At 33.8% G+C, this 26,882-nt stretch overlaps 4 protein-coding genes across 4 annotated transcripts; 1 reads left to right on the top strand and 3 right to left on the bottom strand.

The window, feature by feature from the left end:
- Positions 1-1,750: 1,750 nt before the first annotated feature.
- LOC106374512 (profilin-5) lies at positions 1,751-3,253 on the bottom strand. Its single transcript, XM_013814519.3, has 3 exons — positions 3,016-3,253; positions 2,639-2,776; positions 1,751-2,103 (listed from the first exon to the last, which is right to left on the bottom strand). Exons 1-3 carry the CDS (start codon positions 3,145-3,147, stop codon positions 1,969-1,971), a joined length of 405 nt encoding a protein of 134 aa, XP_013669973.1. The 5' UTR covers positions 3,148-3,253; the 3' UTR covers positions 1,751-1,968.
- Positions 3,254-14,593: 11,340 nt separating this feature from the next.
- LOC125576697 (serine/arginine repetitive matrix protein 1-like) lies at positions 14,594-16,393 on the bottom strand. The gene has a single exon (XM_048737265.1). The coding sequence runs from the start codon at positions 16,391-16,393 to the stop codon at positions 14,594-14,596; it is 1,800 nt and encodes a 599-aa protein (XP_048593222.1).
- Positions 16,394-17,719: 1,326 nt separating this feature from the next.
- LOC106410610 (AP-4 complex subunit sigma) lies at positions 17,720-18,800 on the top strand. Its single transcript, XM_013851154.3, has 4 exons — positions 17,720-17,977; positions 18,220-18,306; positions 18,396-18,464; positions 18,547-18,800. Exons 1-4 carry the CDS (start codon positions 17,837-17,839, stop codon positions 18,679-18,681), a joined length of 432 nt encoding a protein of 143 aa, XP_013706608.2. The 5' UTR covers positions 17,720-17,836; the 3' UTR covers positions 18,682-18,800.
- Positions 18,801-19,464: 664 nt separating this feature from the next.
- Positions 19,465-22,308, bottom strand: LOC106440588 (inositol oxygenase 2). Its single transcript, XM_013882291.3, has 11 exons — positions 21,960-22,308; positions 21,707-21,830; positions 21,503-21,587; positions 21,204-21,408; positions 20,709-20,768; positions 20,522-20,574; positions 20,273-20,395; positions 20,112-20,181; positions 19,928-20,006; positions 19,765-19,846; positions 19,465-19,682 (listed from the first exon to the last, which is right to left on the bottom strand). The coding sequence occupies exons 1-11, from the start codon at positions 21,988-21,990 to the stop codon at positions 19,656-19,658; spliced, it is 939 nt and encodes a 312-aa protein (XP_013737745.2). The 5' UTR covers positions 21,991-22,308; the 3' UTR covers positions 19,465-19,655.
- Positions 22,309-26,882: the final 4,574 nt, after the last annotated feature.

Here is a 26,882-nt window from a genome sequence, read left to right as displayed (position 1 = left end):
AAACTATAAATTATTTCATATTTGACAATGACGATATAAACACACAAATTTTTTTATATCACTATTGCCAAATATCAAATAATTTAATATTTCAAATTTATAATAAGTTGTAAGTAGTTTTAAAAATTATTAATTTCAGATGTATAAATTAATATACAAATATATTAATGTATTAAAATTTATAAATTAGTTTTAAAGGCTTATAAATCTTAAAACAATGTATAAATGATAATAAATAATTTAATAATATTTAATGACTTTTAGTGATAAAACCCCTCAACTAAAGATGAATCGTAAAAAAAACCCTCAACTAAAAATCCAGTGAAATAAACCCTCAACTTTAGTTTCGTTAACATATGTTACCCTCCGTCTAAAAAACCGTGACGGAGGGTAACAAATGTTAACGGTTTATAAGTTGAGGGTTTATTTCACTGGATTTTTAGTTGAGGGTTTTTTTTACGATTCATCTTTAGTTGAAGGGTTTAATTACTAAAAACCCAGATTATTAAGATGATCTTTGATTTTGAAATACTCAGTCTCTCATAAGTTTGTGGAAATAGTCGATGATCAAATTTAGGAGCATTTTTTTACTCAAAGAAAAAAAGTTGGGAAATAATTATCACATGAATTATTCAGTTTTTTATTATTGATCAGTCGATGAAAATGTCTTGGGTGCGTATTATAAAATTCGGTGTCTAGTGTTCCACCGTAATACCGTGACAGTTGTCTCAACCAAAACAATGTAAAATCTGCTTTATTCTTTCTTTCTCTTTTAACAAGGATTCAAAGACTTTGTAAACATTTTGATTTTTGGCATATGGTTATTTTTTAAAAAAAAAATTGATTTGACGACATACATGACCAAATTAAATTTATCTTTTCAATATTTTATCCAAACACTTTTAAAGTTAAGTTTACTTAAAATTGAGTAGTTGAATAACAGTAAGTTACTAGGAAATGATTTGTGGCACTGTGGGAGAGAAGGCAAAATAGAAAAAAAGTTTTTTGAACTTTCTAAAAATTAATGCATCACCGTTAGACGAATGGAACACACAAGTCAAGAAAATGAGCGTGAAGACCCGTTAGGGGATGCTTTGTCGGGGCGTTACATATTGTTAGAATCATGAACTCCTATAAGCAAGAGAGAAAGAAAGAGTGGAGAACTAGAGATAGTGAAAATGATCATCTTGTCTTTTTTTTAACATCATCTTGTCTTTTTCTTATAAGTAAAAAAGCAACTCTTAGCCGTTTTGAATTTAGAATCTTCAACTATAAAGATACAATAGTTTTGATGACTCCACACATCAAAATCCATATGTCTAGAAACACCAAAGTATAATGGTTGAAGGTGTATTGGAGAAGAATGTCTTCTCTAATAACATTTGGAGTCTAATATAAACGTAGATTAGAAATTATCTTTAGACTTTAGCCCCAGATAATGGAATGTGTTTGAATCTTAATATGATGCAACAACATTTCGGTAAAGGTCTGCGCCAAGATGGATTATATAGAGTTTGAAAACTCTATGAATGATGACAGTTATTACGGCATCTCTGATCAATGATACTTGGGAGGCGGTAGGCACATCAACTGATAGAAGGCTTTGCAACCACGGTTGGTTAGTTCTTAAAAAGGTTGATGGAGAATGTGCAAATGTAAAGAAAATTATTCACGTATCCGACTTTTTCACTTATTATTCACAGAACCATGTGAGTATATATATACGCAAAAAGAAGTGTAAGGAAAATTAAATCAAAACAAATAATTTAATTGCGAAACCAAGAAACAGAGGTAAATAGTCTTAAGTTTCGGATTCTTCTTTTGTGTAATTATCTGCAACCTCAAGTTCAACTTTCTTTTAAACTTTAAGCAGAAAGACTCAAAATTAAATTAGAAAAAAACATACAACCAACCAAAAAAAAAAGTTTAGTAAAACAATGGTTTAAAGGACTGGAACTGGAGCATTCTTCAGAGATCCTGTTCGATCAAGTAATCACCCAACCTCTCCACGACCATGTTACATTGTCCTGGAGTCACTGGTTCTTCGTACAGACCAAACACCATCGATTGTCCTGTTTTCTTGATCGTGATTCCTCCAGCTCCCTGCACAAGTTATAATAAGAATCCCACAAGTCTCAACCGCTAATAACGTTTTTGAGTTTGGAAACCAAATTCCTAACACCAGATATCAAGTGATTATATATTTGACCATCTTTGCAAAAGTTGATTCTCCTAATCTTAGGCATGAATTGTTTCAAATGCATTTTATGTGTTTACGTTTGCATTTGCATGGATCATTTTTATATTTAACTTACCATTTTGAATTACATAACATGTTTCAAGCTTCAAACGCAATTGTGAATTCCTTTTGCGTTTGCCATTTACATTTACACTTAACAAAAAAAGAATCTTAAATATTTCATATTTGAGCTTACATGGAAAAAGTGTACTAAATGTATATGAAAAAGCAAAGAAATAATTCAAGCTTAGAGTATCCATTGTTTCATATGCATCTGCATTTGCATGTATATGAGAAAAAAGAGCTAAACTTTCAGAAATTAGCTTTTTTAATTTGAGTTCCCTAAACTATTTTTGCAGATGCAAAAAAAAAAAACATTGGAAATTCTCCTAAGTATACCTTCTTGCCACGGATGACAGCATTAGGCTCGCCTTGAATAACCATATACTTTAGTCCTGCAAGGAACAAGCCTGTGGGAGCAAGGTGGCCTGGCTCATCGAAATCTTTCATGATATCTGTCATCTCTTGAGGCTTGAACTGTTTGAAGAGGATAAATCATCAGCTATTTTTTGTTTGAAAACAATTGTTTAACCATATCCAAAATCAGGAACTTGGTACATTTAGAAATAACCAGTAAGAAAATGTCAAATACAGTTATACACTTGCTATATATATTTAATTAAACACGCAGAGCCTACAACATAGTTTGAAACGGTTATGCAAGTTGGAATCGAGGAAGGCATTCATGGACGATCAAGGAGGAGACAGAGAGTTACCTGAGGAAAATTAGCGCTCTGAGCCCAAACACTACCGTCAAGGCCGATGATGGCGGCAGAGGTGAGGTGGTGACCTTGGCCATCACCAACATCGCACATCAAATGCTCATCAACGTAAGTTTGCCACGACATTATCTCGATTTCTTTCTTGTTCTTCCTGGTTTGTTAATTTTTAATAATCTTCTTACGTATGTATGTGCAATGCATGCAACTCTGAGGAGACTTCGTCGTCTCTCGCTCGATAAATAGGGAGCTAGCAAAAATGTCGTGCGATGAATCTGAACCGTTGGACTCAATAGGTACATTCTTAGCCGCTCACAAATTCAACTAATACTACTCACGTCTCGCCTTTGTTCTAGCTTGATCATTAACTCCATGCACGCCAAGTGTCCTTGTTTATAACGAACATGAAGTTTTTAAGGAAACAACGACAATATATTGACTTTTGTCTATTAGTTCTCTCATGTTAAAAATGATTGTAGGACCATGATTTTGTAATAGCGACCTTGAAACAACCTCTTCTGAATGAAAATATCGTCTCAGTTTGAACCTCTACACTATTTTGGCATACCATATCACAATTTTACAATTGCAACAGAGAACTATTATTTTGTACCATATATGATCATTCTGAATTTCCCAAGCTTATTGGCAAATTCTCGAAGAAGAGCTTTGCCATGTCGAACATAGATTCCTCTCGTTACCATTACCGACAATGAGCTTGTGACATAATCTACCATGGAATAAGGTTATATCAATTTAAATGTTATATTCTTTTTGTATTTCTCAAATCCTCCTATTCTTATAGAAAGTGTTTCGATTAATTCTTTTTATATTTATATACTACATAAAATAATATAGAAATCGATAAAATGATATAATATTCTTATATAAAACATTTTATTTGTATATAACATATTATTATAATTATTAATGTCTTATAATGTCCATATATGTCTTATAAGTCATTTATAAAATTATATATCATGGCTTACAAAACTATTTTATCATAAATTTAAATTATTTATAAGCGTATATAAAGCATTTATAAAAAAATAGAAATCGTCCTATATATTAAAGAAACATGAAAACGGAAGCGGGGGTACGTAGAAGCGGAAGCGTATGGAAGCGCATAAATGAATTTTTTTAAAAAAAATTAAGAAGTAGGTACGTGTTGAAAGCGTATCCATATATATATACACATATATATACATATGTAAGAATTTTATAACAAATCTACAACTAAAATTATATGATTTAAATTTAAGATAAATCATTTATCCATTTATAATAATTTTAAAATAAATTATTATATTAATTATTTTTAATACTTTATAACTGATTGACATAATATATTTGAAGATATGATTTATCTTTGATAAAAACCTCAATGCATAAAGATAATTTATAGTATTAATTTTAATATTTGTATATTTATATTCTCTCTATTCAAAATTATTAAATTTGAATTTCATATAAATTAGAAACTATAATTTCATATTTCTATTGATATAAAACATTGTGTTTTCTTTTTAAAAATGTAAGCGTGATTCCAAAACAGAATTGTAAGCTTCCAACGTGTTTTTAAAGAGAATATTTTAGAACCGTTTTTAAAGGGAGATTCCGTAAGATTCCACAAAGTTCTGATTCCGATTCCGGTTCCAAAGCGGGAAGCAGACGTCCGATAAAGCTTCTGCGCAACGTAGAGGAGAAGTTACCTAAGTGAATTTTTTTTACATGTCGATTATTTATGAAGTCTAAAGATATTTTTTTATAAATTACTTGGTCAATAATTTTTAATTTTGTTTATTTTAGTTTAGATTTAAAATAAAAAATAAATCTAGAACCATTTACTATCACTTGTCAAATAATCTAAATTAAATTACAAATAATTATTTATGGTAACTAATTATTAAAATTATATAAAAAAATAACGTTTGATCAATTTTTTTATATTTATAAACTATATAATACAATGAACGGAATTTTTTTATAATTTTTAATTAATTTAATTAGATCTACAATTAAAAGGTAAGTATAAAAATAATTATTATCACTTGCCAAATAGCCTAAATGATATTACAAATAATAATTTATGGTCGTTAATTTTCAAAATTATAGAAATTGTAAAAATGTTTAATCAATTATTTTTATATTTATATAATGCATAGAAAACAATTTGTAGAAATCAATATAATGATTTCATATTAATATAAAAATATACCCGTATCTATAATAATTATTAATCTTTTTAATGTCCATATATGATTTATTAATAATTAGGTTTTGAAGATTGGACGAATTATATTTACTGGAACATGTAAGAACTATGATTTAGAAATATTTTGCATTTAAGTCAAATAATATAGTGAATAAGTTAAAATTATGATTGAAACGAATTCTAAGATAGATTTTTGGTTCAATGATTGTATGCTTTGTATTACTATTTATAGAGATAAATAAATATTACAAAAATAAGTAAGAAATTAGGAAGACGGTAGCAAAAAAAAATTAATAAAAAATTGAAATGATAACGAGAAAAATAAGAACAAATTGTTGATAACGTGTAATTTTTATGATTGATTTCAGTTGAATTAAGTACATAACCACATTATATACACAACACATTCACCTAAAATTCTAAGTAGCCAACACGTTGGGCTAACGTTATATCCCCTATATATTAAAAGAGAAACATTATAACATTTTTGTAGCCACGTGTCATCACCGCAATCATTCTTAGAATCCTTAGAAAAATATGATGGTCCATCAAAATATATAATAAGCTTTTATTAAACTAATCATAAATTGATTATTAATGTTCTTAATTGTTTCCTTAAATAAAAATAACAGAATTACCAAATGTGGCTAAATTATATATGACAATTAATGATTTTGAATAATAAAGATTTGATAAAAACTAGTCTATTCTCTATCATTTTTTTATAATTTTAACATATTAAAATAAATTAAACAACCACATTAACTATATAGTAAAAATTTAGATTTTTATGTATATAAAATATTTTGAAATTTTTAAAAAGGAATATAAATGACTAAACTTGTCAAAAAATCTCACATTGAATTTTTCATGGTTTAAAGTTTTCGTTATAACAAGATATAAATGATTACAAAATTATATAATAAGAAGTTTCAGTTAATAAATATTAATATATTAATATTGTTTAAAATAAATTATGTATCATATAAAAATACATATGTATTTTAATTTCGAAATTTTCTTTGATTTTTCGTTTGATAAACTTTTTGAACAAATATTGACAACTTAATATTTAATTTTAAAACTTTTCATAATGTTTTTAAAATTATAAATGACTAAAACTATTAAAATCTCACCAAAAAAAATTGTTATCGGTGATTCAAAATTTTTGTTACAGAAAATACAAATGATCAAAAAACAATATGAGTATAAAATATTATTTAACAGATATCAATATTATAAATGTAATTTATATATATGTTAATATCATTGAAACTTAATTTTGTATCATATAAAATAGAAAACAAAATATGTTTGAATTAATAAAATATATTTATGTGTTTGCACCAATTTAATCATATACATAATATTTACTGAGTTTTTAATTATTAATATATATGAATTATTTAATAATATATAAATGAATATATAATACATAAAACTAATTTATTTAATATTTATTCCGTGTAAGATGCGGATCGTAACCTAGTAACTAACTAAAGAAATGTACCGGTTGGTCAACTCAGATAAATCAGTAGATTGTGTCGCCTACAAGTAACAAAACAACAAAAGACTTTTACACTTATGTAATAGAGAAAAAAATCAATAATTTTATAGAATTGATGATAACATGTAATTTTTATGGCGAATATTTTTGTCATTAGGAAGCAATTTTCAAACCTCAGTCTACCTAATAAAAAGGTTATTCAAAGAACTTTAGACTTGTGATCTTCACCTATTGTTGTGGATACGTATAAAAGAAAATACCAGTGATTGATTTCAGCTGAATTAAGCATGCATTTACATTGGGATAAATTCTAATTTTTCTTGTGATTTTGTTAGAAATTGTATTAGCTCAGACTTCTTTAAATGTTTCATCTAAATAATTTATTTAATATGTTTTTTTTTTAATTTTAGGATGTTTATTTGGATGGAGGATATAATCCTTTGTTTTTTTACTTAGGGCTCGACTGGTTCAAACGCAGCGGTTACAGTGCGGATGGTTGTGATTCCAAGCGTCATTAAGAGTTTTGCATGACTGGCACAACGTTTGAAAATTGTTGCGTTTGCAAGATATTTCGGACTGATTGATTATAAGATATTGCATCGATTTAATAATAAATTACCCATATTAATATATTATAACATTATAAAAGTATAAAAACATACTATTGTAATAAAATATAATAAATATCAAAATAATATGATTAATAAAAATATTATGTTTATTTATGAAAATTTTAAATTAGTTGAAATTTAGAATTTAATAAAATTTGCTTTGAAAATTTATAATAAAACTTTTAAAAAACATTTTATTTCGTTTTATATATGTGTATATCTTTATATATGTATGTATATTAATGTTTAAAAATTCTAATAAATAGTTAGTTTAAAGTTTTTATAAAACAAATTATGATATTGTTTGTGAATTTTAATTAATATATAAAATCTATATATATTTTTATTTATAACATTTCCATTTTAAATTTGAAATTTTATAATTTTAAAATATTTTTGAAAATAATTTTATATTTATTTTTACACCCGCAACTGCAAACGCTAGCTGGAACCAACTTTTGATTTTAAGAGGTTTGAAGCGATTTGTAACAGTTTGTATGATTGTTCCGAAACGCTGTCAACCGCTACCAACTGCAAAAGCTGCGTTTGCGGGTGGTAGCGGGGAAACCAATCAGACTCTTAGTTGTTGTACATATCATCACCATCAAAATGAATTTAATCTAATCTATTAATTTAGGATCCTATTTTTATCTACTATTAACAAGTCATAGTAGAACCACTTATAGAATTAGTTAATATGACATATTTGATTATTTACATTAATAATAAACCAACTATAAATTTGATTTTTTTTAGTTATAACAAAATCGGTTGAGAAAGAATCTAACAAAATCTTACTGAAAATTTTAAATATTTTTATAAAATAACATATTAATTAATTTCGTATTTAGTAATATAATATTGTTATAAATCAATGTTAACTAAAATTTTATTATAAAACAAGAAAATAAAATTATATATTATTCTTTATAAATTCTATAATTATATTCTGTGTTATATAAAAATAGAAGTGCTATATGAATTAAATATGACAAAATTCTGTTAAATAGGTAAATTAACAAAAACAAATTTATACAAAAATAAATTTATTAAAATATGTTCAACCTAAGACAGTTTTAGGTTACGTTTACAACGGATTGTTCTCAATTGGTGAAGATGGTTTCGGAACCAGAAGAATGACCAGCATTTGAAACCTACCTGGAAGATATCAAGCTTTTACGAAGAAGTTTCCTCAACTCAGACATCATCCATATTCCCCGAACGGAGAACCAAAGGGCGGATAGCTTGGCACATAGTGCTAGGAAACAACCGTCTTTCATCGTTCATATGGATGCGGAGTTGCCGATTTGGTTTACAGAGTCAATATGAGTCTGTGAATGTCTTGCTGTCAAAAAAAAAAATTAAAATATGTTCAACTTTTATATCTACAACTATATATTATCTTTTTATTTATTTTTAAACTCTCAACAATATATTGTTTAAAATATTTATATACAAATATAATAGTATATAATAACCTTCAGTTCATATACTATTTAAAAAATATGTTATTAGAAAACTATTAAATTTTAGTAATTCATTTAAAATATTAATGAAAACTCAAATTTTAATTATTATTTTTAATTATAAAGAAATATGTTGAGAAGAAAATAGAATATATTACCAAAAAATCAAATATTCTTATAAGATAATGTAGTAATATAGTAACAAAAACAAATTCAAAATTCATGTAATCTTCCAAACTGAAAAATAGTTGTGTAATTTTTTAAAGTTTTCTTGACAAAATATAAATTTTGAAAATAAATATTCAAACCCAAAATAATATATTTCAAATTTTACAAAAGATAAAATCATAGATAATAAAGAATAACTTTTTGAAATGCACCAAGAAAAAAAAACTATATATGTTGTAAAAATTAAAGCAATCTAATATTTTGAAATCTTAATTAAAAATAAAAAGTAAACTCAATATCATAACATCCAAAATATCATATATCAATAAAATTTACTAAAATAATGTGTTATATGCTACTATGTATAAAATCGTCTAAAATAATAGGGCTATATTATTTAAAAAAAAAATAGTGTTTTTCCTTATAAATCCCGCTAAATACTAGAATAATATATGTTAAAGTATATTTTTTAAACATAACATGTAAATATAAATTATTTTAAATATATTTCTTTTCTATAATATAAATAAATAAAATTTTAAAATGTATTATAGCAAAATGTATAAATTAAAGAAAAAACGTTTTAAAAGAGATTATCTATTTGATTATTTTATATTGTTATTTTATTAGACCTAACTCGAAAATATATTAGTAAGTAATAAAAATTAATAACAAAGTAAAATGTATGAAACAAATTACTATATGTTAATAATACCGAATAAGAAATATAAAAATAAAATTATGAGTTACACAATATATAATAATAAAATGAAATTTATATATTTAAAATATTTGTAATAATATCAAATATATTTATAAAATGAAAAATTATCCGCACAGACGTGCGGATTAAAATCTAGTTAAAGCATTAAGATTAACAACAATAGTTATCAATTAAGAAAGTAATTTTTATTTTTCTATCGTTATATTAATCAACTTATAAGGTAAAGACTGAAAACAAAATCTATGGTCTAGTGATATGATTAACAGAATCAGGATACTCTTGACGAATGTAATCGTACATGAGTCCTTGTAAAGGGCTCATGACAAGCGGTTGGGTTAGATATATGGTGTTACATTCCGGACCGAGGGAGGAAGCAGGCGCATTCACACTGTGTAACCAGTAGAGTCCATGAATACCATGTCTTGCAATTGTATTATCTAAGAGAAGTCCTGGCACTATGGCCAGCTCGTTCTCCTCTGTAACTTTTAGTCAAAACGACATTTTCACCTACTTATAGTTCTCTATCAGACTTTTGATCTTTACCTATTGTTGTGGATACATACAAAAGAAAATACCAGTGATTGATTTCAGTTGAATTAAGCATGAATTTAAATTGGGATAAATTCTAATTTACTTGATGATAACGCGTAATTTTTATGGCCGGCCACCAGCCACCGGCGGATTAGAAAATATATGTTAAGGCCGAGATTCAAATCCAAATTATCTAATCCGTTTATACTTTAATTATAATTGCGATTGATTTACTTTCTTCTAGGTGATAAAGCAAGTAGAAACACTCAGGATGTGTTTATCTTTTTTTTTTGTAACACCAACTTTTCATTCATTTTTAAACTCCAATGTTTGAGGGAGCTATTACAATGGATTCATTCCACAGGGCCTGCTTTGCCAAAGCATCGGCGTCCTTGTTTCTACTACGCTGAATCCAGCAAAAAGAGATAGAATCAAAAGCTAAAGCTAAACAACGAATGTCAGCGACAATGCCGTAGATTTCCGCCACCGGGGAGCCTTTGTTGATTGCAGTAATCAGTTTTGAAGAGTCTGATTCACACCGCACCTGTCGGAGGCCTTTTTCAATACCACAAGCTAGAGCTTCCCTCAGCGCTAGCCCCTCAGCCACAATGGGAGAGTTGACGAAATGACAATGAGCAAGGAAGGATGATCTGACGTCCTGGCCGCTAAAGGTCCAGCCAAGTCCCGCCAGTTGGAGATCTTCTCTCCACGCCGCGTCTGATTGTATCAGTGTTGAGCCAGAATTGTTGGTGCAGGCTGGAGTCTTTGTTCCTTGATTAGGGGTTGGGCCCTTGTTGTCTCCTTGTTCCGTCAGCCATTCCCGGGCCGCAGCTATCGCCTTTGTCATGATCGCTTCTGGGGTTGTCTCCTTATTGTTGAAAATGTAGTCATTCCTTGCAAGCCATAGAAACCAGAGGATCCAAGGGGCCAGTTGTCCGGAGCTTACTCCCGTAGGTGGAAGGCAAGTGGATTTGTAGAGGGAATCCCAACAACCAGACAAATCTATCAATCCTCTTGTATCAATGCAGTGCGTGAAAGGGGCCAATTTCCAGACCCGTTGTGCCATTCCACAGTGAAGAAAAAGATGATTCATAGATTCAAGGGTGTTACACCTCTTACAGTGTGGTGTTGTCGTGATGTTGCGAATTGCTAGGCATTCGCCAACTGGGAGAGCTCCTCGAAATAGTTTCCACAGGAATAACTTGATTTTTGGTGCTGTGTGGAGCTTCCAAATTCCAGCAGTCCAGTCAAAGTTTTCTGTTTCCGGTTCTTCAATTGTCTCCCTTGAAATACGAAGCGCCATTCTGTAGCCTGATTTAGTGCTGTACTCTCCAGACTCATTTCCTAACCAGATAAGCTTATCCGGCGCCCCCGTTTTGCTCGGTTTCAGGCTTAGGATCTTGCTCTCTTCATGCGGCAATAACCTTCTTATTTCGTTCACGTTCCACTCTGAGCCATCAGGTAGGAGGAGGCAGTCAACCGTGAGGTTTAGCTGGGTCATTGGAGGTGGGCCCATTGGCCTAGTCTGAGTCGAGCAGCTCAGCCATGGATCACTCCATAGGAGTATAGATTTCCCATTACCGACTGCCCAGCCTGCATTGCTCAGAATGAGGTCTCTGCCAATCAAGAGTCCTTGCCAGCCATGAGATTCCACTGATTTGTGTGTAGCCTGTAGGAACGAGGTCTCCGGAAAGTATTTTCCCATCAGGACTCTGCTCAGGAGACAAGTCGGGTTGTGAATTAATCTCCAACTTAGTTTTGCCAAGAACGCATCATTGAAGCTCTGGAAATCTTTGAAACCGAGGCCTCCTTCAGACTTTGGTTGTGTCATTTTCTCCCAAGAGACCCATGCCATTTTCCTCTTCCCATCTTTATCACCCCACCAAAAACCAGTTAAAGCTGATTGAATGCGCTTACATAGTGAGACAGGCAGTTTAAAGCAAGACATCGCGTGAGATGGGATGGGAGATAGGACACTTTGGAGCATCACCATCTTCCCCGCTGTCGTAAGATATTTATTCGACCACCCCTTTGCTTTCACCACAATTCTGTCAATGATTGACGAGAATAAATCTTTTTTCTTCCGTCCAAAGCTCTCGGGCAAACCAAGGTACTTTCCGACCCCTCCCTCTTTTTGAATGCTCAAGATATTCTTCATGCTTGATTTCAGTGATGCTGGTGCTTTACGGGAGAAAGTGACTGACGATTTATCAGTGTTAATGCACTGTCCTGAGGCGGTTTCATACCGCTGTAGGATCCGCTTGAGGGCTGTTGCGCTTTCCGCATTTGCTCTAGTAAAGAACATAGTGTCGTCCGCGAAGAGAAGGTGGTTCACTTGCGGACTGCCTCGTGCCACTCGGACACCCATCATCTCTCCCTCTATTTGTGCTCTGTTACACAACCCCGAGAGTACTTCCCCACACAGAATGAACAAGTATGGTGAGAGGGGATCTCCTTGACGGATACCCCGGCTCGGTTTAACTCTTCCTCTAGGCGAGCCGTTGATGAGGAAGGCGTAGGTAACTGAAGAGACACATTCCATTATCCACTCTATCCATGTCGGATGGAATCCCAATCTTTCAAGGACGAGTTGGATAAACTCCCATTCTAGCCTGTCATATGCTTTACTCATGTCTGTTTTCACAGCCATTGAGCAAATCTTCTCTGCTTTGGAAGTTTGGAGGAAGTGGAGAACTTCGTGGGTGATGAGAACATTGTCCGATATGGCTCTCCCGGGAACAAAGGCCGATTGGTTTTCCGAGATGATTGAAGAGAGGAGAGGCTGCAGTCGTTTTGTTAGGATCTTGGAGATGATCTTGTAGTACACGTTGCATAGAGCGATCGGTCTATATTCAGCGACTGTCTGCGGGCTATGTACCTTTGGGATTAATCGGACGAAGGTATCATTGATCTTCGCTGGGAGCTTCGCCGTGACAAAGAAACCTTGGATTTCCTCTATGATATCCGGTCCAATAGTGTCCCAGTTTGAGTGGAAAAAACCCGCTGAAAACCCGTCCGGGCCTGGTGCCTTATCAGCATGAATTGAGAACACTGCCGTTCTTATCTCCCCGGCGTCTGGGATCTTTATGAGTCTCTCATTCTCCTCCGTAGAAACCTTCGGTTGGAGAGCTGCGGTTACCACTTCTGCTCGTTCTCCTGCGGTGCTGGTAAACAGGTTGTTAAAATATTGCACTATGACCTTGGCAATCTGATCCTCCTTATAAACTGGATTCCCATCGAGGTCCTCTATCACCGAGAAGGAATTTGCTCGTCTCCTGTTTTTTGTTGTAGCATGAAAGAAACCCGAGTTCCGGTCGCCCAGCCTTAACCACAGCAATCTACTCCTTTGCCTCCAGTATGCTTCTTCTGATTTATAGGCCGCTTTCAGGTCGCTGGAGATTTTTTGGATAAGTTCTGTGTCGTTTAGAGGACTTGTTAGTGCCGTTTCCAGTTCCTCTCGCTTTCTCTCGATCACTATGCGGCTGTTGCTCTGTTTCGTTTTGTTCCATCTCGATATAGCTCCTCGCACCAATCCTATCCTCTCCGAAATAGACTTTGCTCTAGCAGCTTGCCAGGTCTCTCGGATCAGTAACGTTACTTCGGGGTTATCCTTTAGACGGCGATCATATCTGAATAACCCTCGGCGCCTCTTCTTGCACGGTTCAAAAACTGAAATCAGGGGCTTATGATCTGATGCTTCGTATGGAAGGTAAACACATCTCGCTGTTGGGAATCTCTCCGCCCATTTAGAGTTTGCAGCTGCGCGATCGAGTCTGCAGCGAACCAAATCATCTCCTCGTTGTCCTCTCCATGAAAGGGAATCCCCTGTATGTTGAATATCAAAAAGGTCTCCTTCCGCAAAGAAAGTGCGCATGTCAGCAAAGGATCCTTCCGGTCGTTCATTGCCTCCTGTTTTCTCGTCATTGCTGAGGAGGTCGTTGAAATCCCCGGTAATGTACCAGGGTGAGTCTCTTTCTTCAGCAAGGTTGACTAGGTAGTCCCATAGTTCCTTCCGCTTGTGCTTCTCTGTATCTCCATAAATGAAAGATGCAAAGAACTTTTGTCCCTCAACTTCAATCTCGGTATCAATTAGGTTTGCACTAGCTTCCAAAACTTCGAGTTTTATTTCTTGTTTCCAAAATAGGGCCAAACCACCCGCACCGTGGCCCGTGGGAGGTACTAAATCATAATACTCGTAATCCAAATGCTTGCATTTATCAAGTACAAATTCATTGGGGTTCTTAGTTTCCATGAGAAATAAAACATCCGGGCTGGTGCTTTTCTTTATTTCCCCGAGACGTTGAACTGTCCAAGGATTCCCCAAGCCTTGGCAGTTCCAGCTCGCAATTTTTAAGGAACGAGAGTTGACGGATTGTGAAAATCCGTCTTCTTCTTCTTTGTGATCGCAGGCACCATGCGGGATAGCGGCTGATCGTCTGAGTTCTGTGACGAGCCTCTCCTGTTAGAGCTATCGCGTGAGTTTGTAGGTCTGTTTTTCTGCCCTCTTGGTACAGCACTTGGCGTATTAGCTGGAGTGAGCTTCCTACGGCATGTAGGAGGTTTTGTCTGTTGTACCTTTCGTTTTCGTGAGGTAGAGCCCGCTAAGAGTTTTGGACTCGAATGTACTGTTCTCTTTGATCCTGGTGGTCTTCCCGGCTTGCGTCGGGGCGCGGTTTGGTCAGGTGGGCTTGTTCCCTTTGAGAGTGGTGGAGGGGGTCCCAGCCGGAGGATGGCAGAGGTTCTTTTTGGACTAGGCGTAGCCGTACGTTCCATTGGAGGGGTTGCTTGTGACGCAAGTTTTGCTCTCACCATATGTGCGGCTGTTTCCTCAAATTCTCCAAGTTCTTCCGCTTGACGGTATCTCTCCATCCGAGCTGCGCTCTCTGTTGGATCAGCTACAGACGCATATTGGTTCATAAAACCTCTAACTTCTCCCAACGCTTCTTCCATCGCATCTGTGGGGAGGTCATCGATTGGTAACCGTAGGGGAATCCCCCTATCAGTTGAGACGTGTCCTCCTTTAGATGCACTAGATTCCTCTCTGTCAATTCGGGGAAGAATTGGAGGGCTAGGAAGTCTCCCAACTCTAGCTGAAGGGTCTGTAGTTTGTGGTATCTCAAACCGGGGAGGTTGGCTGTTGTTCCTCTGTGCTGCACGGAAAGCAGATGTGTGAGAGGATCGTTCTCTCTCCATTGCTCTTTTATCTGAGATTTGCCGCCACTGATAGTTTCTGTCTTCCGATCTTCTGGGATTTGTGTTTCTGGTTGATTCAGAAGGTTTGTACACTCCATGGTGTCGTTCACGAGAATAGCTTCGATTATCTCTGCTATAAGGGCCTAAACGCTCAGAGTTTCTATGCCGAAGGGAGGTTGATTTTCCATACTCTGAGGGTCTGTGGTCATTGTAGCCCCTTGCGTTTTCAGATTGAGTATGAGCTTTCTTTTCTTCCTCCACTTGAGATTGTTGCTCTTTTTTCTCTGCTTTAGCCTTTAGGCATTCTCTAGCTTCATGGTCTAAGCGCTTGCAGTAGGTGCAGTGTTTATCCAGGCCTTCATAGACGAGGGTTGCTGTTACTTCGTCGCCGTTTGGAAACTCAACAATTGATTCCATGATGAGGGGAAGTCTCCCATTGATCTGTACCCTTATTCTAGCACTGAGTGAAGTTATATCGGCTGTTTCATAAACACCCAGATCTTCCCCTATAACTTTGACAGTATCCTCCGTCCAGAGGTGCACAGGGAGGCCCTGGACTTTAATCCAAAACGGAATGAGTGATGGAAAGTCAGGTGCAGTGGTGGGGTTCCATCTTTCTACGATGACCATCCACTTTGCATAGCGGTAGGGTCGCTTTTCAAGGACCGAGAGGAGATCCTCTTCTCTTGCAAATTGGAACTGGAACATACCTTGTCCGAGGTCGGACCCCACCGGGCGTGTCTCAGTGGCCCAGCGGTCTGTGAAGAAAGGTAGTAAAGACCAAACCTTTTGAACAGATAGGTTCGTGACCCTACCAATTAGGGTTAGGGAGTGTTTCTGGAGAAGGTATGAGTTGGCCGGCTCTGGGGCTCTTACTCGAGCTTTCCGTGGAGCTTGGTATGGTTCTGAGACCATTCCTTTCCCTTTTTCAGCTGCTGTTAGTCTCCTATTCTCCATTCTGGGTTGACACTGTTGGATAGTAAAAAAGCTCTGTTTTGTATGTGGCTCCGCTATTGAATGAGGAAATTGTCGATGGAGTGGTAGTAAAAGAAGAGTCCTTCTAATCTCAAGGAGAGAGCTGAGCTTTCTAAACGGAGGAAACCCTTTCTAGCAGGCAGAGAGAGATAAAAACTTCGTGGGGCTGGTCTTGTGGGTTCATCGTCGAGGTATCGTCGGTTGTCATGGCGGTCCCGCCGACCCGAGTCGGGGGTATGAACCCGGCGTTTTGAGCTTCACGCGGTGGGGTCTGCTCAAGGACCGGTGGATAATTCTCTAAAGGGAAGGAATTTGAAAAGATTCTCTGATTTGCAGCAGAAAGTTGTTCAGAAACGGTAAGAAACTGGCGGTTAAACGGGTGAGTTTACGGAGTCAACTTTCGGGGGACCTTTCTCGAAGATCGTGCCTGGGAGAGTTTTTTAGCTTACTTTTTTTTTGGATCCAGGCATGATTTTTAAGCGACGTATAACTTAGGATGTGTTTATCTAGTCTTCGTTTTTTACTGACTAGGGAGAGAAGAAAACTCATGCTTTCACTATGATCAATACGATACAATAGTAATGAGTTAATCTCTCTTTGTGCAGGTATTACAAGAACATACACAAAGTGATCACCGGAGAGGATTAGCACAGTGATTACGACGAGGATGACTCGCTGTCAGCCTCTGAGCCTTCTGACGCTGAAGACTAGTAGTCGTGAACCGGAGAAAGCGCAGTAATCTCAAGAGCTATGATCTCTTCCTCGATCTCTTTATCTCGATCTTCTTCTTTCTCCTTGCTCTGTGTGTAATATTTCTCTACTCTTTGCCACAAATCCTCTATTTTTTCTCAACCTCTTCTGCTTTATAAGGAAGATGATGATCGTTGTACAACCTTTGCGGGACCTGCTTTTGTAACTGACTGCTGACTCAGCACCAGCTCGTTACCGAGCTTAAATGATTTCACGGACTGATGTTACTTGGGCCGGTCTTATTTCGTTAGCACAAGAAGAAACCCAAAACTAATTGGACACCGCTTCACAATATCGGCATCACCGGGATCCACATTTTGGCCGTCGAACATTATGGTTTATTCAAAAAAGAAAATAATAAGAATAATTTGATGTCATGAATTCACCAAGATTTAAGAACCATGCCACGCAACCCGAAATAATCTACCAAATGATGTACATAAACACACTAATGTTGGCTAGGACGTAAGGCATTTTTATTAGCGGGCTAGGGTAAGTTTGAGCTAAGCCTGCTTAGTATTTATATATGGGCCGATAAATACAGTTCTTTTCGAAAAAAATAGTTAATTTTCTCCTATTAAAAACAAAAAATAAAAAATAGCGATGACGTGTGTATGTATCCTCAAGAAGAAGAAGTAAAAAATCGAAAGATCTGAGAGAGAGAGAGGAAGGAAGATGGGAATAAGGTTCATACTGATGGTGAACAAGCAAGGCCAGACTCGCCTTGCTCAGTACTACGAGTGGCTCACTCTCGAGGAACGCCGTGCTCTCGAAGGCGAGATCGTTCGTAAATGCCTCGCCCGCAACGACCAGCAGGTTAACCTCTCTTTCTCTTCCAAATTCGATCGTGATTTTTGGCTCCGATCTCGATCTGCTTTGGGTCGTAATTAGCTGTTTCAAATCCTGGAATTGGAAAATTTGATTCTATCAGATCGATCCGGCATTAGCTTTTGAAAAATCTCTTAGTTTCATCGAAATTTGTGATTAGATTAGATTCGATTGATGTTTGAGTTCCTTTGTTCATATGTTGGTGTATTGGCTGGCTCTTAACGAAGCAGTGTTCGTTTGTGGAGCATCGCAACTACAAGATCGTCTACAGGCGTTACGCGTCTTTGTTTTTCATGGTTGGTGTTGATGACGATGAAGTAAGTTATTATACCGTTACCTTTTATGTGCTCTAGGTGTGTTGATTTTAACAACTGATTAAAGCATTTTTCTTGGAGTCTTGTTGTAGAACGAGCTGGCGATTCTAGAGTTCATACATCTTTTGGTTGAGACTATGGACAAGCATTTTGGGAATGTGGTAAGTTTTAGTAACTGAATAGAGAGTTTTGTCTTGTTTTGTGTCTTCTATGTGTGATTCGATTCTTGTTTCATGCATCTAGTGTGAGCTGGACATAATGTTCCATCTCGAGAAAGCTCATTTCATGCTCGAGGAAATGGTCATGAATGGTTGCATTGTCGAGACCAGCAAAGCCAACATACTTTCACCTATACAGCTCATGGACAAAGCCCATTAAATTCAAGAGCCTTTGTTCGTTTCCTTTTCATCCCACTGTTTGTTAAGACAACTTCTGTAATATTATTACTGCTTCACTCTTTTGTCTCTGGTCGAATCTAAAGAACAATTTGTTTCTTACATGCTTTGAATGGTAGGGGTTAGAGATGTTAGTTTAATGGGGACTTCAAATATCCGTTTCATTCTACTTAACCTACTTGTATTGTTTATTAGCCACTTAAAAACAAAATCATTCTTTTTTATATCCTTTAGTTTTCCAAATTGCAAATATGTTTAACCAAAAATATATAAATTCTTACAGAAATCTTCAAGAGAGAACAATGTCGCTATTTTTTCAAACTTAAAAACATATATCAAACCAATTAATGAGTTCATGTCGTCTTGCAGTGGCGTTATCAAAATGGGAAAAACATTTAAACGGATACTTTAAACAATATCTCTCACCACCAACTCTTTCCTTGCTGGTATAGTTAGAAGATGCTTGAATGTGTAGGAGTAGTATTAGTATCGTATTGTAGTTTCCAAATCTACCTTCATGGTTTATGGCGAACCGTTCCATAAAATTTCATTACTTATAAGTTATAACCTCTTTTTTAAGTCGACATATTTTTCGTGGTCATCACAAGCTTAGGGCATCAAACAAAAATTAAAAATGTTGGACTGACGGTCCTAGCTTAACAAATACTGAGAATGGATTTTTGTTCACTAATCCAAATTTATTTGATAATTGACCGAAGATACTGAAATATCAAAGGTAAAATTTGAACTTAGGAACTTAAAGATATAGAGATCAATTTATTTTATTTTATTGATTAAATACAACGTCATTCTTAAAATGATTGGGAAAAGAAAAGAAGAATGAACATTATTTCTTATTAGATAATTTAAACTTTCTTTTTATGCAGTAGAAACTCATCAACCTTCCGTCTCGTCCTCCAAGTAAAATGTAATCAGTGATCTCCCAACTTTTATCTTTCACCATTTTAGTTTTGCCGGAAAATACTGCATTGAAGCGCATGATATGTTTACAAATATGGATATATAGTAACACATATATTCTATTGTACATAGAAAGTATTTTTACCTTGTTGATAAGGGAAATGTAGTAAGGCTTCACTTGTTCGACATCTACATGAACTTTGCTCTTACTGTATAGGTCATATTTACTGCAATTTTTTTAATTCGTTTGAATAAAAAAACTTAGAATATAGAATAGTAACAACATAAAATAAATGACAAAAATTTACTTGAAAACATGGAGCCACTTGAGATCCTCCCTGTCTTCATCGTTCATCAAGTGTGTGTAGGTTCCCGCTTTGTGCAATGCTGCACGATTATTTATTAGAATTTTAGTAATTAAAAAGTAGCTGATATCTATACTAAATTTAGTGAGTGAAACATAAGATATGGTTGACACATTTGAAAACGTACGATAAAAGGAATGGTATCGAATAATGAAGAGACCAGCGTGAGGAAGAGTTGCGCCATTCTCCTTGGCCACCTATTTTAAATTATCAAATCAATCATATTATAAGTTTTGGTAGTTCTTTTAAATCATAATCATTTACAGAAAATAAGAAACTGATTATTACCAAATACATGTAGTCGTCATGACCCCATGACATAAGGACATTGTCCAGTCCACATCCTTCACTGTAAACTCCATTTTTGGTGTTGTACTTTGGGGTGTTATTATCAGGATTTTCTTTAAAATACTGCAATATAGTAATGGTAAATATATTAATTAACATAACTCAACCATCATCTACGTTTAAATTCGAACTTGTCTTTCACAAAATCTGAAATACACTACCGATAGACCTAGTGCATTATATTTTTACCTTGTGGTGAATATTGGCCGGGTCGAAGGTGCATCCAACTGGAAATGTGTCGCCTATAATTCAATGGAAGTGTTAAACTGTGTACTTTTTTGTTGCTATTTTACAGAATTAAACGAAAATATAGTTCTAGACAAGTATATAGTCCACAAAAACTTAAAATAGGATCATTCATATTTAATGTACATACCAACGACAGCCCACTGAGGAAGACCACCGAATTCTGGCAAAAGGAGAACCTTTCCAAGATCTGGATAAAAACCAACAGTAATTCAAAATCCAATACTGACACAAGAATCTCTTCTACAAGTATTCTAAACCAGGGTATTAAAAAACGGTAGCTTAGAATATAATTAATTCTCATGTGTACATGTTTTGCTTCAAAGAGAATGGTACAACAAAAAATCTTTGAAACTGTTGGCCGTTTTATATTGCAACATTTATAACGTGGGATGATGGCATTTTATTGAATTTCATGTTACACAACCAGCGCCATTGACAAGTTCAACTTGCAGCCTTTTATCATTTTGGACCTCTCGACTTAAATTAAAAGATTGTAATTATAAATTCGTAGAAACACATAGTCATTTTTGTGTGAATAACTATTATATACGATACATTGAAAATGTTCAAAATTTGTATTGTGTACATATATAGTTATGATATAGCAGAAGAAGACATGTACCGTGGATAAGAGCAGTGAGATGGAGCCAGTCTTCGTTAGGATAATCCTTGCGGATGGCTTCAGCGGTTTGGAGAAGGTGTTGAATTTGAGGCTCATCGAGATCAGGATCGCTCTCATCAACCACATTGTTCAATAGCTCACAACATTCCCATATACTCATTTCCATTTTGTTAACTTTTCCATACTCTTTTCTCATATCTTTCACCTGTTTCAATTTTTTCTAAGTTGTTAGCTTTCTATTAACACTAGATATTTTTAATTTAGTTAGCCTCATAAAACTTTAATTTAATTAAACTTACAAAATCATAAGTCTGATGAATATGTTGCATCCTGTAGAATTCCTCAACACCCTGCTGTCTCTCGCTTTCACCGTTCTCATAGTCCCTAAACATAAATAGAAAATGATAGTGATAAATTTTCATGTGCAACATTCATAAACATATTATCACATGCAGGTTAATCAATGTAGTTATATCTCTAGAGACAAAAGAAAAAGCACAAACCTAAAAGAGTGGCCCAGGAAATTGATATCAGGAGCATCGAATTCATCAGTTTCTTTAGATTTTGGAACCATAAAACCTCCATCACCCCTCTCCTCTTTTGTTTTCTTTTCCTCGATTCTTGAATCTATAAAATGATCAAAACGTAAGTTTCATATGTTTATGGATAAAAATCTTATATACTATCATTGTTCAGAACTAATCTAAGCATAGCGTTCTCTAATATATTAAAAGAAAAAAAGAAATGAAACGTTACCAGAGACGTAATGTTCAACAAGAACAGTCATCGTGTTAGGAAGTTGATACGTAAATTTAAAACAGAAAAGGTGATCAAAAACCAAGATACTGTGAAGATGCTGATGAAGGTGCAAGAGAATGAAGAAATGTATTTATATTGATCCAATCAAAAAGTCCTTCCTGCATATTTGGAGACAGTGTGAGTCCTTAGGGAGCAAACTTAACTTGCATTGTGTCCTCAAACTGAAATTACAAAAAGAAGATGTTACTCTTGTCCGTTTCTTTGTTGCACCAAAATTGAGGAAGTCTGTCCTGAATTATGAAATAATGAAATAAATTGAGTCCTTAGCAGCAAAATAATAAATTAGGACTCAAGAAGAACAGCTGTGTTGTTCAGTTTTTGTGATATTTTAGGATATACTATTAAAGAAATTGACAAGTTGGGAGGAGAAACAAGTCAGCGTGACGTGGATAATTATCTCCAACCAGTTGTGTTTTGACCAACCTTTGAGTCAGTATCTGCTCAGATTTTATTTCCTTCTTTTAAGATTACTCTCTTTCTATTTAAACTTGATGTTTTAAAATATTATTCTACATATCTAAAAATGATTAAAAACATATCACTAAATTTCCAGTTATGGTAGTTTATTTACTTAATCATTTGGTAGAGATCGCCATATCTGTGACAAGAATTTTTTTTAAATATACGTGATGAAATATAGTATTGATTTTGTAATCTTTAATGAATCACATTACAGTTGTTCCCAACCATATGTATTTTTGTGTTATTTAGTTTTAAATGATTGTGTGTTAGTAATTTTCGGGTTTCAGGACTGATGCTTAGGGTCCGAATGGTGACCGCGGAATTGGTAATATTAGCGGGACGGAATTTAAGTGCGGTACGGTCTAACTGCGGTTCGTGCGGTTTGCGGGACAAGTGCGGTTTTGACAAAATTAGCGGTGCGGAATTGTGTTGATTGGTGAACATGTATAGTTTGCGGAATTGAATAATAAAAAAAATAATATTAAACAAAAATATCAATGAAATCAATATAGTTTAAAGTTAAAATAATTTATTTACTGTTATTGATGTTTTTTTTCCTTATTTAGAAAATTTCAATACCAAAATTTATCTGAATTAAAAATTTAAATTACATACATATTAAAAAAGTAAAATACAAAAAAAACATTATGGAATATTTTGATTTTCTCACAACATATTTGCAATATTATCTCTTATTTGCACCATTTGTTCTCCGCGTGTCGTATAAATTGCCAGAACAGCAGTATCATGATAAAGTAGGATTACGTGGAGCGGGTCAACCCGCCCCGCATAACCCACCAACGTGCAATAATATCATAATTGTTTTATACATAATTTTAAATAAACTTTTAATTTACATTTATGTTCATATAAATTTAGCTACTAAAATTATTTAAAAATACAAATTTAAAAATATTGTAAAGATTATTAATAATTTTACTTAAACTAAATTTAACTAAAAGAATTAGTATATAATTTATATTTTAGGTATTTGATATAGAAGTGCACATCGCTATTAAATTTTCAATTAACTACAATAAGATTGACTGCATTATTTAGAATGCATAGCTACTATATAAATTTACTAAAAGATAACTAATTTAACAGTATAACAATAATATGTATGTGTATTAGTATATATAACGTTACTTAGTTGAAATTTAACATATTTCCAGTTTAATTTAAATTCAGTGCATTAGTATTAATTTTATAACTAATTTTACTTTTTAACATAGGAAAAAACAATTTATTTGAGTCAGTTCAGGAAAAAAAAATATTGGAAACGGTTGAATCAAAAAATGTTACGTTTTTTAGGTGTAGAATGAATGTTAGTATAGTATTGTCCAATAGGTATTTATATAGAGTTAAAATATTATTTTAAAAATCGAAAATAAGAAAAAAGCTATTGACCAGTGCGGATTTCATTGGACCGCTGGTTAATATATGCGGTCTGCTTTTGAGAAGCGTTATTGCTTTTATAAGCCTATTCTCTCTGTTATTTTTTGAAGTGCGTTTTTTGTTTTACTGTATACAAAAAAACGCATTTGAAAACAAGATAGTGTGAATGGTGAACCGAGTGCGGTTTTCGAAATACCGCTTTGAAATCCGCGAATCAGTTGTCGCCAATCATAACCTTAAAATTGAATTTTTACAACGCGTTTTTGTTTTTAAAAGTAAGAAGAAATTATGTCAATTTAACGTGTTTTACATAGGAGAAATTGCGGCGGGGATACTTCACCGTCCATAGCACTTTGTCTTCATGTCCACCTCGTGATATGTATCAAAATTAAATTTATAACCAAATATTTATAATATGACGTCAAGAAACAAAAAAGAACTATCATCCATTTAGCACATGATCAAAAAGATTTGTGTTCACAGATATTTTATTTGATATTGATATGAACAGAAAAGAGTTGTTACGTTTCTAATACAAAATATAGTGCATTTCTAATTCTAAAAAGGGGAATTGGAGTCTTTATACATAAGAAAAGGAAAAATTAACTCCATATCCATAACATCACTTTGGCTACTATATGTTATATATTGTTGTATAAAGTACCAAAAATAACATTTTATGCGCGTGTAAACATCAACGAGTATTATTATCTTGCAAATTGAAAAATTGTTTTTACTTTACAAACTCTTGCATACAGCGAAGAAGGGAGATTTGAAGAGGGTGCGTGCTTTCGGTTGTGCGGTATAAGTAGGATATTGAGAGTTAGGGTTTCAGTAGTTTTTTTCAATTTTACGGCGGCACAATTGAGTTTCCAAACCCAACAAATCAAGGTAAGTTTGATTTGATTTCATAGCATTTGGGTATATAGTCTAAGTTTCAAGCTGATCTCGTCTTGTATCTGTGGGTGATTATATATGTCAGGTGTCTGGTTTGTTGGGTTGGAGATAGTGAAAACAGACGATGGATTGAATTGGGGAAGATGAACAGTAACGTTGTGCAATGTACTCTATTCTATTTTATAATTACAGTATAGTATGTTACAATTCTTCTCCTCCTCTTCGGTAAAGTGTATCTCCTTTGCCTTATGATTCTTCTCCTTCACTACTCCATCAGCTTTGTTGTCTTATCCTTCAGTATTGTCGCTAATATATAGCTTTCACCTTATTTATATATTGAGTGGTAATGTGTATTTGCGTTTTGAAATTTCATGCTTTATAAATGGTATTATTTTGCTATTGTGTTGAATGAATGCTCTAAGTTAATGGAGATTCACATACATGTTTGTATTGACAGTTTATATTGCTTTCATACAATCTTTGAATAAACATTACATTATAGTATACTAATCTATTCATCAAAATAGTATAGTTTCCTCTTATGTCGCTTTCACTCTTACACTCCCTCCTACTCTTTCTCTCCTCCCCTCCCTCCCCCGATCTCTCTTTGTATTGACAGTTTATATAGCTTTCATACAATCTTTGAATAAACATTACATTATAGTATACTAATCTATTCATCAAAATAGTATAGTTTCCTCTTATGTCGCTTTCACTCTTACACTCCCTCCTACTCTTTCTCTCCTCCCCTCCCTCCCCCGATCTCTCTTTGTCTTTCTCTCCATTCCTCCTTCCTTTCCTCCATACTTCTATCTTTCCTCCTTCCTCCTCCTCCCCTTCTGTTCCTCACCTATCCATTTTTCTCCTTTTCCCAATCATCAATATAGTAACTATCATCAATTACCATACTATTCTAAATGAAATATAGTATATTTTAGACCTTCAAGGTTAGGGTTTAGGTAGCTCCGTTATGGGCGATGGTTTGGTTTTACAATTTGGGTTTAGGGTTTAGGTTAAGGGTTTACGGTTTGGGTTTAGTGTTTAGAGTTTCGGTTTAGGGGGTTTTGGATTTAAGGTTTGGGTTTAGGGTCTACGGTTTGGGTTTAGACCTTCAAGGTTAGGGTTTAGATAGTTCCGTTATGGACGATGGTTTGGTTTTACAATTTGGGTTTAGAATTTGGATTTAGGGGGTTTAGGGTTTAAGTAGCTCCGTTTGAGTCTATGGTTTGGGTTAAGAATTTGTGTTTAGGGTTTGGGTTTATGGTTTACAGTTTTGGTTTAGGGTTTAGGTAGCTCCGTTATTGTTTACGGTTTGAGTTAAGAAGTTGGGTTTAGGGTTTGGGTTTAAGGTTTAAGGGTTATCTTTTGAGACTATATTACATTTTATATAGTATAGTATAGCATGTGCATTGGAATCATTTGCACGCACACGCGCTTCGGAGGTTATTACGGGTAATTTTAGGTGAACTTGTCACATCGATGGGTTTTTACTGTAGAATGGCTATATTCTTCATTTTAGTGCTCCTTATGAATATTCAGCAAATTGTCCCTTCTAAAAATAGCCTATTCTAAAAGCTCCATATTAACGTATGATATGTAGTATACGAGAAGTTATAAAATTTTTAGCATTATGTATGTAACAACCATGAATTTTATCCGCCACTGAGGAGATAACTAAGGTTCTGACTGGTTCAAACGCAGCGGTTGCGGCTGCGGTTGTGAGAGTTTGCGAATGCGGGTGGTTGCGGTTTCTAACAGTTTTAAGAGATTTGTACGACTGGTTCCGCGGTTAAAAATTGGAGTGTTTGCGGGATATTTATGACTGGTTAACTACACATACAGCTGCGGTTAAATAATAAATTAACAATACTTACATTTTATATAATAATAAAAATATCAAAAACCATAATATTATAAAAATATAAAAAATACATTTAGAAAGTTATAGTTTAAAATTTTTAAAAATTATAGAAAATATTTTTATTTCAAAATTTTATAAAATTAATTAAAATATAATAAATATATTTTAGTATTTCTATAATTACAATTTAAATTTTTTATTGAATATTTTTATTTTTGTATTTATATTGTTTAAAAAAAAGA

Source organism: Brassica napus, chromosome A7, assembly GCF_020379485.1.
Source record: "Brassica napus cultivar Da-Ae chromosome A7, Da-Ae, whole genome shotgun sequence".
Classification (NCBI taxonomy): domain Eukaryota; kingdom Viridiplantae; phylum Streptophyta; class Magnoliopsida; order Brassicales; family Brassicaceae; genus Brassica; species Brassica napus.
This window is presented reverse-complemented; position numbering and strand designations above follow the sequence as displayed.

Coding starts and splice junctions, on each gene's coding strand:
- LOC106374512 (XM_013814519.3), bottom strand. CDS start 3,147: ATGTCGTGGCAAACTTACGTTGATGAGCATTTGATGTGCGATGTTGGT. Junction 2,777..3,015: donor AGAGCGCTAATTTTCCTCAG/GTAACTCTCTGT, acceptor CTCTTCAAACAG/TTCAAGCCTCAAGAGATGAC. Junction 2,104..2,638: donor CTGTCATCCGTGGCAAGAAG/GTATACTTAGGA, acceptor TAACTTGTGCAG/GGAGCTGGAGGAATCACGAT.
- LOC125576697 (XM_048737265.1), bottom strand. CDS start 16,393: ATGGAGAATAGGAGACTAACAGCAGCTGAAAAAGGGAAAGGAATGGTC.
- LOC106410610 (XM_013851154.3), top strand. CDS start 17,837: ATGGGAATAAGGTTCATACTGATGGTGAACAAGCAAGGCCAGACTCGC. Junction 18,307..18,395: donor TTGGTGTTGATGACGATGAA/GTAAGTTATTAT, acceptor GTCTTGTTGTAG/AACGAGCTGGCGATTCTAGA. Junction 18,465..18,546: donor ACAAGCATTTTGGGAATGTG/GTAAGTTTTAGT, acceptor TCATGCATCTAG/TGTGAGCTGGACATAATGTT.
- LOC106440588 (XM_013882291.3), bottom strand. CDS start 21,990: ATGACTGTTCTTGTTGAACATTACGTCTCTG. Junction 21,831..21,959: donor TGTTGAACATTACGTCTCTG/GTAACGTTTCAT, acceptor ATCATTTTATAG/ATTCAAGAATCGAGGAAAAG. Junction 20,575..20,708: donor TCCTCAGTGGGCTGTCGTTG/GTATGTACATTA, acceptor ATTGAATTATAG/GCGACACATTTCCAGTTGGA.